At 39.1% G+C, this 15,953-nt stretch overlaps 1 protein-coding gene across 7 annotated transcripts in view; it reads left to right on the top strand.

Moving 5' to 3' along the window:
- The window catches only part of blnk (B cell linker), a 59,648-nt gene that overhangs the window by 15,605 nt on the left and 28,090 nt on the right, over positions 1-15,953 (top strand). For 2 of the 7 annotated variants that reach the window (XM_067422149.1, XM_067422150.1), the window contains exons 1-4: positions 7,895-8,256; positions 9,955-10,020; positions 10,625-10,681; positions 11,236-11,282. In XM_067422149.1, coding sequence (XP_067278250.1) covers positions 8,219-8,256; positions 9,955-10,020; positions 10,625-10,681; positions 11,236-11,282 — 208 coding nt within the window. In that variant the 5' untranslated portion in view covers positions 7,895-8,218. Of the gene's footprint in view, positions 1-7,894; positions 8,257-9,302; positions 9,787-9,954; positions 10,021-10,624; positions 10,682-11,235; positions 11,283-15,953 lie in introns of those variants that run through there. The other 5 variants (XM_067422145.1, XM_067422146.1, XM_067422147.1 and 2 more) reach the window with 4 other exon arrangements.

The following is a 15,953-nucleotide window of genomic DNA, read 5'->3' on the forward strand; positions in this document are numbered from 1 at the left end:
TAAAGGCTTTTGGATTTGGTCATTTCTTTTGTGCAGCAGTTGAAACCCTATATAATAATGCAAATTGCTCAATTAAACTTAAACATGGAACTACGTCTAGATTTGAACTAAAAAGAGGTATTAGACAGGGTTGTCCCATATCTCCTTATCTTTTCCTGCTTGTAACCCAGTTATTATCCATGCATGTTAAAAAAAAGTAATCTTAAAGGTATCCCAATTGCAGATAGAGAAATTATTATAAGTCAGTTAGCTGATGATACAACCCTTTTTTTGAAAAACAGTGACCAAATTCCAATTGCAGTTAATGTTGTTAATAGTTTTTCTAGTGCTTCAGGCCTCTATCTTAATATTGATAAATGCGAACTAATGGCTGTTAAAGACTGTGACTTAGCAAATATTTGCAACATTCCTATAAAAAATAAAGTAACGTACTTAGGAATTGTTATAGTTAAAGACCAATTAGAAAGATGCTCTCTGAATTTTAATCCCATAATTGATAAAACAAAAAGGAAACTCAACTCTTGGCTTCAAAGAGATCTCTCCCTAAAGGGGAGAGTTCTCCTCACAAAGGCTGAAGGTATAGCCAGACTGACATATGCTTCTTTAACATTATATCTTGATAAAAAGACCAGTAAGAATATAGATAAAATGCTTTTTGATTTTCTATGGAAAAATCGAACACACTATATTAAAAAAAACTGTCATCATGAATACATATGAGAATGGTGGCCTTAATTTTTTAGATTTCACCACTATGAATCACACTTTCAAGATTAATTGGATTAAGCATCACCTAAAAGATCCCTCTTCTATCTGGAACTTTATTCCTCATTACGTCTTTTCAAGTGTTGGCGGTCTCAATTTTGTTTTGTTATGTGACTATAATGTAGATAAAATCCCAGCAAAGCTATCTGCCTTTCATAAACAAATGCTCCTATCATGGTCATTAATATATAAACATAATTTTTCCCCTCATCATTATTTTATTTGGAATAATAGAAATATTCTATACAAACACAAATCTCTTTTTTTTAAGAACTGGTTTGACAATAATATTACATTGGTTAGTCAGTTATATAACAAAGAAGGAACGCTTTTTTCTTATGACGAACTCCTTGCTTTTTATAAAATACCAATTACTCCAAGAGAGTTTTCAATTGTTTTAGGATCAATTCCTTCAGGTACTCTCATGCTTTTTAGAGGTATTGATAAAAAGCATTCCCCTGAATTAGTGTCCCTTGATGTTAAAAAATCATATGTTGGTACCATTTGTTTTTCTTCAAATTCCAAGAATAATAATATAGCTATCCGTACTCTTTTCCAGAGAGAAATTGTTACGGTACCTTATGTATTGTCTCATTGGATCTCTTTGTTAAATGGAAAACTGATTTGCTGGAAGAAAATATGGTTATTACCGCAGAAATATCATCTAAGAAATAAGATTAAAGAAGTTTCTTATAAGCTTATTCACAGATTTTATCCAGCAAGTCATTATTTACAAAAATTTAAAAAAGAGATAAATGTGAATTGTATTTTTTGTGACGAATATGAGGAAACCGCCATGCACTTATTTTGGCACTGTACATACTCTGTCATATTATGGTGTAAGGTAAAAAATTTTATCAACGAAAATATTCAATGTTCAAGACCTCTTGCACTCTCATGGGAAAATGTACTCTTTGGTTTTACTGATTATTCTGAACAAGAAGAACAATACTTTTACTTAATTAATCTAATTGTATTATTAACCAAATTTTACATCCATAAGTGTAAATTCACCAGAAAGAAACCAAATTTCTCAATTTTATTGACTGAAATGTGCATGTATATTGACAGTATCAAAGACTCTCTAAATAAGAAAGCTTTAAGAACTTTGAAAGTTTGTGAATTTTATAATACATTTATTTGACGTTTATATGTATGTTTATATTTATATGTATTTTCTGTTTTGTTTTTTTTTGCTCTGAAGTTATTTCCCCTGGCAACCTTCTTTTTTTATTGTATTTTTTTCTCCTTTCTTTTTCCTTTTATATTGTTCTTGATAGATTATGTTATTGTTCTTTGCATTAATAAAAAAAAAAAAAAAAAAAAAAAAAAAAAAAATTGCGTCAACGAGGAGTGCGCGAGACCCAATTTCGCTTGGCGGTGTGCACGTCAAATTTTGTAACTTTGCGTGCGGCTCCCAAGGGGGTAATCTAGCGCTCGGAAAGCGTTCCACCCATAGGGGCGGCCATTGCTAACCAAGCCATCACCTGCTGTTAGCATCCCATTGACTCCCATTCATTCTTGAGTCACTTTGACAGTGAATAACTTTACATCAGAGGCGTTTAAAGACTCCATTTGTCCATTGTTTATTTCTAAAGAAACACGACAATGCATAAAAGGCTCCATTACCTTGTATCTTACACTATCGCCCCGCAGAAGCTGTTTTTGTAAAAATAGGCTAACTATTGCGTCATAACCAACGCGACTCTGTCGCACAGTTGAGAAATTACCGTATAGACCTGAGGAGACGCTCGCAGGCAATCTTTTACTGTCTATGAGACAGTCGGGGGGACGTGGAGACAAAGTCTGATAAAGTCAAGGGGGAAGAATGGGGAGAAGCCCATAGTGAGCCAAAAGCAACGGGAGAAAATATTTAAGCAACGTGATTCAGATTTCACTTTCCACAACTACTAGAAGACCTACAGCTGTCAGACAGGAGGCTCACGTCACATCTACGTCGTCAACCTCAGTCTGAGCCGGCGCAGTTCGCTCAGCCATCAGGAAGTGAGTGCTCCTATACTGACATCACTTAACGCCGTAGAAGTCAATGGGATAGCTCTGTCCATTTCTTTGAGTGTCTATGGCGGCTCCGCAACCGAAGAAGCTCGAGGCGAATCTGGCCGAGCGTGCGCCCTCTAGGGGGCCCTCTGCTGGCCACGGGGCCCTTTGCAATTGCAAGGGTCGCTTAGTGGCTTGGCCGGCTCTGGGTTTGTCACACAGAAAACACTTCATAACTGGATAGAAATTGTTTCCTGTTTATTTAATGTATGATTTATGTCAGCTGTTTAGCTGGTCAAACGTTTTTTTGAGCGCAATTCACACCGAGCGGTACTTCAAAACAGTTGTCCGAACGCGCAACGTTCAACATGGATTCGGTTTTCTGAACTTTTGATTTAGCTTAATATGTGAAGTATCAGAGAGAGCTTATGTGCTTATTTTGAAGATAGAGAGAGTGCACGCAGGGTGGAGTTCTCTGCTCTTTATATTCCTTCAGCTGTGGTCTTGACCGGTCTTGAGACAAAATCCCGAGTCATCTTCGCCCGAGACCGAGACGAGACCGAGTAAAAATGCGGTCGATACCGAGACAAGACCAAGACCTTTAAAAAGTGGTCTCAAGACCGACCTCGAGTACTACAACACTAATGGACAGCAAATAACAATTAACAAAAAAAGCACAATAAATTATAAAATAGGAATAGGATAAAGGTGCTATATATATACATATGTAGAATTATGAGTAAATCAAGTAAAAGAAATGAGAGATGTGGAATAAAATAAGTGAGATAAAGTAAACTGGAGACTATAAAAATAAATACGTGGATAACAGAAGTGCAGGAGTGTAATGTGCAAACAGCATTATAATGAGAGTTACATGGGACACAAGAATAAAGTGCAGTGCAATATCAGTATGTGAGTTTGTTAATACTGAAGTGAGGTGAAGTCACATGTTGTTAAGTGACAGCGTTCAGGAGTCTGATGGCCTGTGGGAAGAAACTCCTCCTGAGTCTCTCAGTTTTGGCCATCAGGCTACGGAAGCGCTTACCAGAAGGCAGCCGGATGAAGTGGGGGTTGGCCGGGTGATTAATGTCCATGATGATTTTTGTAGCTCTGCCTCTGCATCGTTTGATGTAGATGTCCTGCAGAGACGGGAGAGCTGACCCTGAGATGCGCTCGGACAAGCGCACCACTCTTTGCAGGGCTTTGCAGTCGTGACTGGTGCTGTTACCATACCACGCTGTGATGCACTGAGTCAGTAAACTTTCTATCGCCCCTGAATAGAAAGTTTTCAGGATAGCTGGTGAGACCTGGAATTTCCTCAGCTGGCGCAGGTGGTACAGTCTTTGCCTGGCCTTTTTCACCTGAGACTGGATATGTGCAGTCCAGGTCAGGTCCTCGGAGATGTTCACACCCAGGTATTTGAAGCTGCTCACTCTCTCTACTGGTGTCCCGCTGATCATGAGAGGGGAATATGACCGTTGCTGTTGCTGCGTCCCAATTCGCCTACTTATACTACGTCCTAAAAGTATGTACTCTTTTTGTGAAGAAAAAGTATATACTTTTGAGGGTGTAGCAGAAAAGTATGCAAGCTTCGGGACATACTACTTCGCCATCTTTAACGGACTCTGTCGCTTAGTTACGTGCATCCCGTCACCGTTTATCTGCCCTGTCAATCATCGTCAGATTCGTCACAGTTCAAATCCTCCACATTCAGTTTAATCTCCTACCGTATCGGAGAGAAATGTAGCTGCTCGTTGATCTGCCGTGTGTGGGTCTTTAATGCAGAGACTCTCTTCATGTATTTACAGTTTAAATATAATGATGCATTTAAAAGTTAATGGCCAAACGTGTCATTACAAAAGTTCTCAATGCTGCTGCGGGTGAAATATAATGTGACAACACTGAATAAATATATTTTTGTCAGGTTAAATATTGATAGTTGGTCACTCAAACCCCTTTATCTAAATTTCTCTACTTAACCGTCGAACTCGCACATCCGTCATGTTTGTAGTTTTTTAACGCTTTTTATCCGCGTTTGTAGTTCTAATCGAATCCTCGTCCAACTCGCAGTGGGTTGTGGGCAATATCAGCCGTTAGAGTGCCCATCGATCCATACTGTGAATTCGGACCGGAAATAGTAAACCATCCGGGAATCTTTGGAATACTCTTTTCAACATACTACGATTTGGGACATACTAATTCTATTTTCGAATACTATTTAGGATGGATAGTATGCGAATTGGGACGCAGGGAATCTCTTCCTGAAGTCCACAATCAGTTCTTTGGTCTTGTTCACATTCAGAAGGAGACAGTTGTCTTAGCACCATGATGTCAGTTGCTCCACCTCATCCAAGTATGCGGTCTCATTGTTGTTGGAAATGAGGCAGTATCATCCGCAAACTTGATGACAGAGCTGGAGCTGTGTGTGGACAAACTGTCATGCGTGTAGAGAGAGTAGAGCAGGGGACTGAGGACACAGCCCTGTGGAGCTCCCACACTCACGGTGATGGAGGTGGAGGTGAACTGTCCTACTCTCACCACCTGAGGTCTGCCAGTGAGTAAATCTTCAATCCAGTGACAGAGAGAAGAGTTCAGTCCGAGATCCAGGAGTTTGTTAGTTAGCTTAATGGGAACTATGGTGTTAAAGGCTGAACTATAGTCAATAAATAGCAGTCTTACATAGTTCCCATTCTTGCTGTCGATGTGTGTGAGGGAGGAGTGGAGGACGTGAGAGATGGCATCTTCAGTCGATCTATTGGGACGATAGGCGAACTGAAGAGGGTCCAAGGTGTCAGGGATGGAGGAGCAGATGTTGTTTTTGATGAGTCTCTCAAAGACCTTCATGACTAAAGACGTGAGAGCCACTGGGCGATAGTCATTTAGGCAAGAGGGTTTACTGTTCTTAGGGACAGGGATGATGGTGGATTTTTTGAATGAGGTTGGGACCACAGATGTAGCAAGGGACTCATTGAAGATGGATGTGAGGAGTCCGGCGAGCTGATCAGCACAGGACCGCAGGACACGACCTGAAACACCATCCGGACCAGCAGCTTTCCTAACATCCACATGCTTGAGTGTCCTACGAACCTCATCCTCCGAGATCACGTGATTGTTGCAGCTCTGAGTGATTCTCTCTGACGCATCACTCGGCGGTGTCGCGCTGCCGAGATTGCCATCAAAGCGAGCATAGAAAGAGTTCAGCAACGGATCAGCTCGAATTGAGCGCGCGCATAAACGTCTGTCAAACACACACGATTACTGGACAGTCTTACTGCACTAATTCTGTCAAATACACACAAGGTTAACATATAAACACAGTCGGTTATGTCTAAAGTGAAAGTAATATTGCGTGCGTCTATGAGATGCGAGCAGGTCTTCAAATGACAGCAATAAAATAAAAAAAAACCTTTAACACAGTAGTCTTTAATCAATGTTGTAAATTGAAGAATATGTAGTTTTAATTAAAGCCTACATTTATTCATTCAAATTCATACTTAAATGTTACTCTACATTACTGAGCTGCCACTGTAAATCATTATATATATTTATTTTACATTATACAACTCACTGGAAATGTGTAGAAGGGTTTTTTTTAAGTAAAGTTTAAAGTGCAAGTGCACTATGCAACTTTCCGTCCACTGGAGGGCGCCTATTCTAAACAAAGGCGTAGATGACGGCAGGTGTGAGCGCAGCATCTTAGGACATGTGGTCTTCACCTCACAGCCGGTGGAAAATAGGACTCGGGCAGAAATCACGTTCATGGATGCGGTTATTAACGTTACTGTAGTGAAGCAGAGCAGGACCGAGTGTTGAGGAGCTGAGCACGGCCTCTGGAGCGATTGTTAAACAAATACCCTCCTCGCAAACACCGGGACTTTTATTATGACGGGACGGGACACATTCGCCGGGCGCCTGCACTGATCAGCTCTTCCAGTCATGATTATGAGGTAATGCAGCTCTGTTTATCATATTAGATACATTTAAGTGTGTTTAAAATGATGTTACGTTACTCCGTGCGTTCACTTGTACACACTGCTGAGAGTAAAGCGCTCCTGCCAAATAAAACCCCAAACCGAGGGTAGTGCAGATATGACGCAATTGACAGGCAACTTCCTCAAATGCTATGCTGAAACGTCCCTGTCCTGAGTTAAAATAGCAATTTTCTCACAATTTACAAATAGTTGGAAACATCTGGGATATTGTAGGTACTCAACTGAACAAAATATATAACATCGGCCTAGTGGTTTTTGGATATTTTACTGCAAAAATACTACATAGTGCACCTTTAAGTAAGGGTTTTCAAGTCTTTTATGTAAAATAAAGAAAGAGTATTGCAATAAAACATCTTCTCCTTAACCCTTTTCTGCTCCTGTCGCCTAAGAATAGAATACCAAAAAAACGTGGTGTGTATTGAACCGTGGATCCCTACTGGTAATGCATTATAACGTACAGTATGAATAATGACTTTAAGAAAATGATACAAAGAAGGAAATATTTAATAAATTATATATTATTTTTTTATATAAATACTCACTGTGCATGAGTGAGTGAGTGTGTGTGTATGTGTGTGTGTGTGTGTGTGTGTGTGTGTGTGTGTGTGTGTGTGTGTGTGTGTGTGTGTGTGTGTGTGTGTGTGTGTGTGTGTGAGTGTGTGTGTGTGTGTGTGTGTGTGTGTGTGTGTGTGTGTGTGTGTGTGTGTGTGTGTGTGTGTGTGTGTGTGTGTGTGTGTGTGTGTGTGAGTGTAATCACATTTATGGTTTTATTAATGACATTTCAAAAGCTTCCAGCGATGTTTTTTTACAAGTTTTGAGAGATGCAGATTAAAAAAAAGATTAAACAAAAACAATTACATGTAATATATATATATTTTTTTATTATTTTTTTATTAGGCTAGCTAAATACAAACTTTGATGTTAGATGTGATTCAGTGATTTTACAGCCCTTCTTTATTGTTGATCTAATGTTGAGTAATACAGGTGCAGCCAAAAATAAAGCACACACTTTCACTAACCGTTTCAAAACCTTTTAAGAAAAGTCATGTTTGTTTCATATCCATGGAGACAAATACATGTGTTGAATTATTAATACATTAAACCTTACTCAGGGTGCAGGTCTTTATGCATCGGAAGCAATGATACAATTAATTCATTCATCATTATTATTAGACAGAAAAGGCTGTAAAAAGCCCAGACGGAGAACTGAGAAACACACAAATTTAAGAAATAGCATTTCGTTGAACTGAATGAGTTAAAAGTGGCTTTACTCTAAATATAGTGGTAACATGACGTTCAACGGCAGTTTCGAAATCCTCATTCAGAAGCACTTCTGTGGAAAATCGCCTCCTCTACAGCTGCAGTGTGTGTGACGGCCACACACACACACACACACACAGAATATGAGCACGAGCTCACACTCGACTAGACTCTCGACCTGTTAGTCACACAGCCGCCGCAGAATGGAGCAGATCAACAGATTCACGGCTCCTAAACTTAGGTAAGAATGACCGAACGATTCTCTGCTTAACAAACTCTGTGAATATAGGAAGGAGCAAACACTTAGGATTTGTCAAATCTATGTTGCATGTGTTGTTTTTTTTTAAATAACAATGCTTCTCTCAAAATATAAAAACTTATCGCCGAAAGCTTTTGAAATGTCATTGTAATGTAAACCCATGATTTCTCCATAACTGTATGATCATCTGACTGAAGTTAGAGAGTGTGTGGAGTTTCTGAGGACTGTTCATTACAGAGAGAGAGAGAGAGAGAGAGAGAGAGAGAGAGAGAGAGAGAGAGAGAGAGAGAGAGAGGAGAGGAGAGGAGAGGAGAGGAGAGTCCATCTATCTATCCATCCATCAAACCATCTATCCATCATCTGTCTATCCATCCGTCTGAATATCCATCCATCCATCCATCCGCCTATCGATGAGAGGAGAGGAGAGGAGAGGAGAGGAGAGGAGAGGAGAGGAGAGGAGAGTCCATCTATCTATCCATCCATCAAACCATCTATCCATCATCTGTCTATCCATCCGTCTGAATATCCATCCATCCATCCATCTAAATATCCATCCATATGAGTATCCATTCATCCATCTCTATCTATACTCAATACTCAAGGAGACATTACATTTGACAGTAGTCATTTTGAAATGTTACAAAACTTGAACTTTCTATTCATCAGAGAATCCTGAAAAATGTGTTCGCTGATTAGTGAAGGATCATGTGACACTGAAGACTGGAGTAATGATGATAAATTCAGCGTTGATCACAGGAATAAATTAGGTGAAGTGAATAACTCTGAGTATCTCTTCATCACGGCTCCTGTTAGTGGGTCGGATATATTAGGCAGCAAATGGCCCCTGACCCCGCCGAAACACCAACAGTGGCACGTGAGCATCAGAACTGGACCACGGAGAAATGGAAGAAGGTGGCCTGGTCTGATGAATCACGTGCTCTTTTACATCACGTGGATGGCTGAGTGTGTGTGTGTGTGTGTGTGTGTGTGTGTGTGTGTGTGTGTGTGTGTGTGTGTGTGTGTGTGTGTGTGTGTGGCTTACCTGGGGAACACATGGCCCCAGGATGCACTATGGGAAGAAGGTGAGCCGGCGGAGGCAGTGTGATGCTTTGGGCAATGTTCTGCTGGGAAACCTTGGGTCCTCCATCCATGTGGATGTTACTTTGACACGCTCCACCTACCTAAGCATTGCTGAGACCATGTTCAGCCTTTCATGGAAACGGTATTCTGGTGGCTGTGGCTCTTCCAGCAGGATAATGCTCCTGACACAAAGCACAAATGCTTCAGGAATGGTTTGAGGAGCACAACAACCAGTTTGAGGCGTCGACTCGGCCTCCAAATTCCCCAGATCTCAATCCAATCGAGCATCTGTGGGATGTGCTGAACAAACATGTCCGATCCAAGAAGGCAACTTACAGGACTTAAAGGATCTGCTGCTAACATCTTGGTGCCAGATACCACAGCACACCTTCAGGGGTCTAGAGCAGTCCATGCCTCAACGGGTCAATATAAGTATTGGTCATAATGTTATGCCTGATCGATGTATACTCACATAGAAAACAGCTGTTTTACACTATAATAAGATTTCACATTTTACAGTATTTTTAATTAAATAAATGCAGCCTTAGTGAGCAGAAGAGACTTCTGTCTTTCATTAACTCATGGCGTTTTGTTTTTCAGGCAACTCCAAAAAATTGTTCAAGACATAAAGAAGAATGACGACAGCCTCTTCAACAGACTAAAAAGGTATGTAATATTCTGTATTCTTCCTCATGAATTAAAACGCAACAGGAGATGAAAGTTTAAATCGAACATTTTAATATTTTATGTTCTGAGCTTATTCAGTCCTGACTCGCAAACAGACACGAGGAAACATCTGGTGACTGTCCTCAAACACACTTCCTCTCACTTCCTCAATTCATTCAGTGGATAGTCCCAAACAGACCATTAGGTGTGGCGTGCATGACGGAAACAATATGAGTTACCACAATAGCAAGCAATTGTTATTAATGCAGGGACACCTGTTTGACCTGAACACTCATTATAGTTACATTTAAAAAAAAGAAAACAAGTTTTGGCTCACTTCTGTTCGCAAATGCAATGATTGCAGCGTCTGCCAAGTATCACCGATGCAATTGTTCATGCTTTGGTTCATGCTTTCAAAACCCCAAGAATATGAAACTTATATGCACTTCAATGCATTTGAACCCCAAGAATATGAAACTTCAATGCATTTTTGTTCCGCATCAGTTGCACTCCAGACATGAATAATTGCTCGTGTCTGAACTTTACTACGCAACTGGATTTACAGCAATAAAGTGTTTGTTTTTTTTACTTATTCATTTTGAAGGTTTCAGAACGAACAAGCAGCTAATATTCTCAAAACCGGGAGAAATACGCTGGACCGGTATGATTTCACTGCATTTCTGTGCTGTGAATCCTAACATGCATGTGTGTGTGTGTGTGTGTGTGTGTGTGTGTGTGTGTGTGTGTGTGTGTGTTAAGCGTCATTGTTTTCTTCATCCAGTAATCAGTAGGTGTGTTTGCTTAAAATGTGCTTTTTTGGGGTTATTTGTGAATTCATTCTGGCATCTGGATGGATGGAGCAAAGCAAAATATAGTGTCTAACAGGCTCTGCTTGATGTTCTCTGTCTGTATGTGATGAAATGGCCCCAGACAGCCACCGTAACGTCATCTTTGTGGTGTCTTTGGAAAGACTTACTATAATCTGACTCTTTACTCTAACAACCGTCTCATTATTGTTCTGCAAATGCATCCTGCCCTTGTGTGTCTTTGCTCTTGTGTGTTGTAGATTACATGCAATTATATGATGCTGTGTTTAAAGGTTGCTGACGAATGAAAAATATAATCCACACACTCACTCGCTCAGCACATTATCACTAATCCACAACGTGCTGATATCAACACTCAAGAACTTCCTTTATTTTGGGTTGTTTTCAGAATAAAGAAGAAAGGACCTCCGAAAGTACCAGCAAGAGACTATCAAGGCAAGTACATTATGAAAAATAATGTAATAAATAGAAATGTATAATAAATTAAAAAAAAAAAAATAATAATAAATAAGTAAAATTTACTTTTGCATGCAGATTTTTTAGGTACATTTCCCATTTGTAATTAAGTAATATCTACGTTTAAAGTAAAAATTAACAAAGATAATAAGTAACTCAGCCAGTTAAAGGTTGTTGAGTAATTTCTATTTTGCGATACACTGTAAATTTTACTCAAACGATACAACACTGAGTTAAGCCATGCTTTTAAAGGGGCGGTGAAATGCTGTCTCATGCATACTGAGCTTTACACTGTTAAAGACTTGGATTCCCATCCTAAACATAGACAAAGTTTCAGAAACTAATGTTGGATGTTTGATGGAGTATTTCTGTGTCAAAAATACTCCTTCCGGTTTCTCACAAGTTTCGGAGAGTTTTTTTTGAGTATGGGTCGGCTTGACATTAATAGAGCGGAAGGTCCTTGTATGGGCTGTACGGGCTCTTCTCCCGGTAGGGTGCACGCGCGTGTGACTAGAGCACGCCGTAAACAGTCTCTCAGATGCAGATCCAGTCGTCCGTGAACACTTATGACGCGCCGCGCTCCACTTTATTCCTATGGGTGACGTCGAGCGACTTCAACGCTTCAGCACAGCATTCTGGGAAGGCAGCGCTGCATTTGAACCGATTTGAACGCAGAAATGACGGGAAGCTTCACAACATCGCTTCAGTCGCGTCGCAAAGTGGATTTACACGCCACTGCTGTCAGGACTTCACCAAATCATACCAAAGAAGTGTGTTTTTGACGGAGCGGTCCCAGCGATAAAGGTTCGGTCCTGCTTTGGAAGCAGCCGGTGAGTAAAACTGCTTCAGATGTCTGTGCTGTCGGCTATCGTCGCGTGAGTAAACATCAGTAAACGACACGATCGCGTGCTTCGCCATTCAAATGCGCTAATGGTTACTCCATTGCTGTTCTCTGTATAACGTTACACTAGTCCAGTGTTTCTCAAACTTTTTCTGCCATTCCCCACTTTGGAGGTAGGGAAGGGCCACTAGCCCCACCTGTCCCCAATCACCCCAACAAAATGGTAATTATCTAGGCTTTAAGTTTGCCTGTTAACATTTATTTGATTAACATCACATTTAAAACTTTCATGCGTACAGTCAAAATATTTTAGCTGAGTTTTTTTTAAGGCAACGTTATTTTAGAACGTTTCATCTTAATGTTTCTATGGCAACGCGTCATGTTTATCACGTGACTCACCATAATCAAAATAGCGCTGAATGACAGATGTATCGCTTTTATTACGTTTTTTTCTTTTTTATTCAAAATATTGACATACTTGCTTACCATGTCATCAACTGTCTAATAATCCAATTGTAGGTGTGTTTTGCCATTTAAACCCCTTTATAAATGATCTTGATTTTGATCTATAATGTGAGATGGGCGCTGCCACGTTTGAACCGTTTGAACAAATGCACCGCAGTTCAGAGTCCTATCAATCGGATTTACAGCACGTATATTCATCAGCTTCTCCTGGAATAAGTAAGTGACCGGTGAACTGGGAGAAGAATCGAGCAAACTTTATAGTGACTTACACTATGTGTATCTGATATGAATAAAACATGTCGGCCAATTATATTTGAATGGATTGTTATTGCTGCTTCCAAAGACACCAATGTGTATTCTACAAACTCTAAATGTATTGTTTTACTAGTACTTGTGTATTTAAATGTTACCTATTAAATTAAACCTAAAATAAACAGTATGCGGTTGAAAACACTGCATGACGTATGTCAAGAGCTGAGCGCGTATGCATCTGGCTCAGTGCCAGCCGAAGCGCGTCCCACCGTTTGAATCTGACAGTTATGTCACGTCACTAAACATTCTAAATCCCATATGTGGGTCCGTACTCTCAGGGGCATAGAAATAAAAATCCCATGTGGGACCGCTCAAAAGGTTAATAGAGATGGGCACAAAAAATTAACACATTTCCTCCCGTTTGTCGTGCCCCACTTGTCGTGTCTCTATTCCCCACCAGTGGGGCGCGCCCCACACTTTGAGAAACGCTGCACTAGTCTGACGTGCAAAACCGTTTTGCTGGCTACTGGGTCGGTCCGGGTATCGTTCGTTCATTTGTTTTTGCTTTCACAAATGAAAACGAAAAAACGAGAAACAAGTCCTTTGTTCGTTTTTTCGTTTTTTTTAGAAAAACGAAAAAACGACATTATGACTTGATTTTTGGTTTTCCCGTTCTTGCACAGAAATCGGATTGGCAGGAAATGGATTCGTGTTTTTCAAAATAAGAGTTTTACCAAAACTTTATTTGTTTGCCTGTAAAATTAATAGTCTATATGCATGCTATTTGTCACCCAATTATTTGGCTTCTTTGACTGAAAAAATCTATTGAAATAGCCTAAATGTAAAACATGTTCACTGAGCATTGAGTGTTGTCATCATACAAATGTAAATAATACATGTATTATTTGTTTTAGATGTTTTTATTAACTTAAATTTCAATGAATAATATATTTTTTTGTTATATTAATATAATAAAATGTTAAGTTAATGCTTCAGTTTATGTTTGCACTACAAACATCATGATGGAGTGGCACAATTTACACAAAAATAATTAATATGCTTTCAGGTTCCTAGAACAATTAATATGCAACATGCTTTTAGTCAAAGTTTGGTGGTAGGCTAATATTACATCGTCATTATAATACAATATAATGCATGATGTGCTCACTCGGTTGAGAGAAGATCCAAACTCTAATAATAAAGCCAAGAGAAAACTGTATTTTTAAAATTATCGTCATAGCTATCTGTCCTCTAATAGCCAGACACGATGTATGGCTATTATGACCAAATAAAGGGAAGTCGGTATCAATAAAATATTTTTTCCGATTGACACAGGCTGTTTAGACATGGCATCTGGATTTACACAACAACTTATAATTGCATAAATTATGTTAAGAGATAAATGTTTAAAATGTAATGTAGAAATATGAAATTATTAGAAGGAAAAAAAATGAAACATCGACTTTTTAACTATAAAACTAACACCGCCAGTAGGTGGCAGCAAATCTCTATCCTCATGAGAGAGTTGAATCCTTTATTCAAACGAGTCTTTCAAAAATCATAATTATTTTAATCTAGCAAACGACTCTGGGCTAATCTATAAAAATGCCTACTCAATAACTTTATTGAACTGTAGTATAATGTCACATTTGCGATTGTGCAGATGTTCGGAAAAACACTCTTGCTGGTGTGATAGCCTAACTCACAGCCTCATAGGCTCGTGTTAGAACTATATAAAACGGGGACTCGTTAGGCCTAAAAAAATGTTTCTTCTTTTCTTTCTTTCTTTTTTTTCATGTAGCCAATGCCTATTCCTATTGTGATGACCGTGGAGAGAGCGCTCAAAACTATATCATTTAGTGAACAAATTTTTAGAAATGATCATTTTCTGTAAAGCAATGAGACGTGAACATATGAGAATTTAACAAGATTTCTCTAAATGTGCGCTCTTTTGGACTAAAAGCCTAATTGAAGCGATTTAAAGTAGCCGATCGGATGGAGTTAATGCGGATCAACTTGTGCTATTCTTTGCGAAATAAAGATACATATTCTGGTTGCGCCGTTTGATTATGGCCTCGAAGCTCAGTCGGAGGATATTTAGGACCGGGTATTTTTATTCTGTGCTCCCCTCCGTCTTTCAAACTACTCCGTGATCGCGAAAAGACGCGTTCGGCGGAGCCGCGCACTCTAAGCGCTCAAAGGCTATAGCCAAATCACTACTTTGGGCTGATTATAGGCTACCTCGCTCGCACATGGCCAGACAGTGGAAATACGTTTTATAATTCCTGGTTATCTGGCATAAATTAGCCTCATTGATCTTATACATCTTGAATTCGATTGATATACCTACTAAAAACATCATTGCTGGATTATTTTGACTAGGCTATTATAAAAGCAGATGAAACATATAGCCTATGGCTACTGTTTATCACATATTAGCCTACTTTGGGCCAAATTTACGTTTAGAAACCATTAAAAAAAAATTATCCCTCGGGAGTCTGAGCTGTTTTGGGGCCCTTTAAAAGTTTTGCTCTGACATTTGTGCTTTTTTATTACAATGTATTCAGCACAAACTGTGCTACTATAACATGAGAACAATATGTAGCCTACATGCTTGTATTTTTGAGAGAATAATGTTTGTGCATGGGTTTTGAAAAAACAAAAAAAATGTTTTAAAATTAGATCTCAAAACACACAATAGATATGCGGCCACAATACTTTAGTAGACTAATGGATGTGGTTGCCTATGTTTAATTAAAATCATAAGTTTAATTAATTTATACGCTACAAAACTAAGTATAGGCTATAGAATAGGAAAAGATGTGTATATGTCATTTTGACACGAATACATATTAATAAATGACATGTTCATGTTTGAAAGTCTGTAGGTTAACATAAATGCAGATATAGGCCTAATTGTAATAATAAAAAACAACATAATTATCGATTTTGAAATATTAAACCTGTCAATACAGAACGAAATATTCTGTAGCCTATTTTGCCGTCAATACCATAGATATGTATGGTCAACAGGCTACTGCCGACGTTGTCTTTGCTGTATCAATAGGCAATATATTTATATTTAACATGAA

This window comes from Pseudorasbora parva, chromosome 17 (assembly GCF_024679245.1).
Source record: "Pseudorasbora parva isolate DD20220531a chromosome 17, ASM2467924v1, whole genome shotgun sequence".
NCBI classification, from domain to species: domain Eukaryota; kingdom Metazoa; phylum Chordata; class Actinopteri; order Cypriniformes; family Gobionidae; genus Pseudorasbora; species Pseudorasbora parva.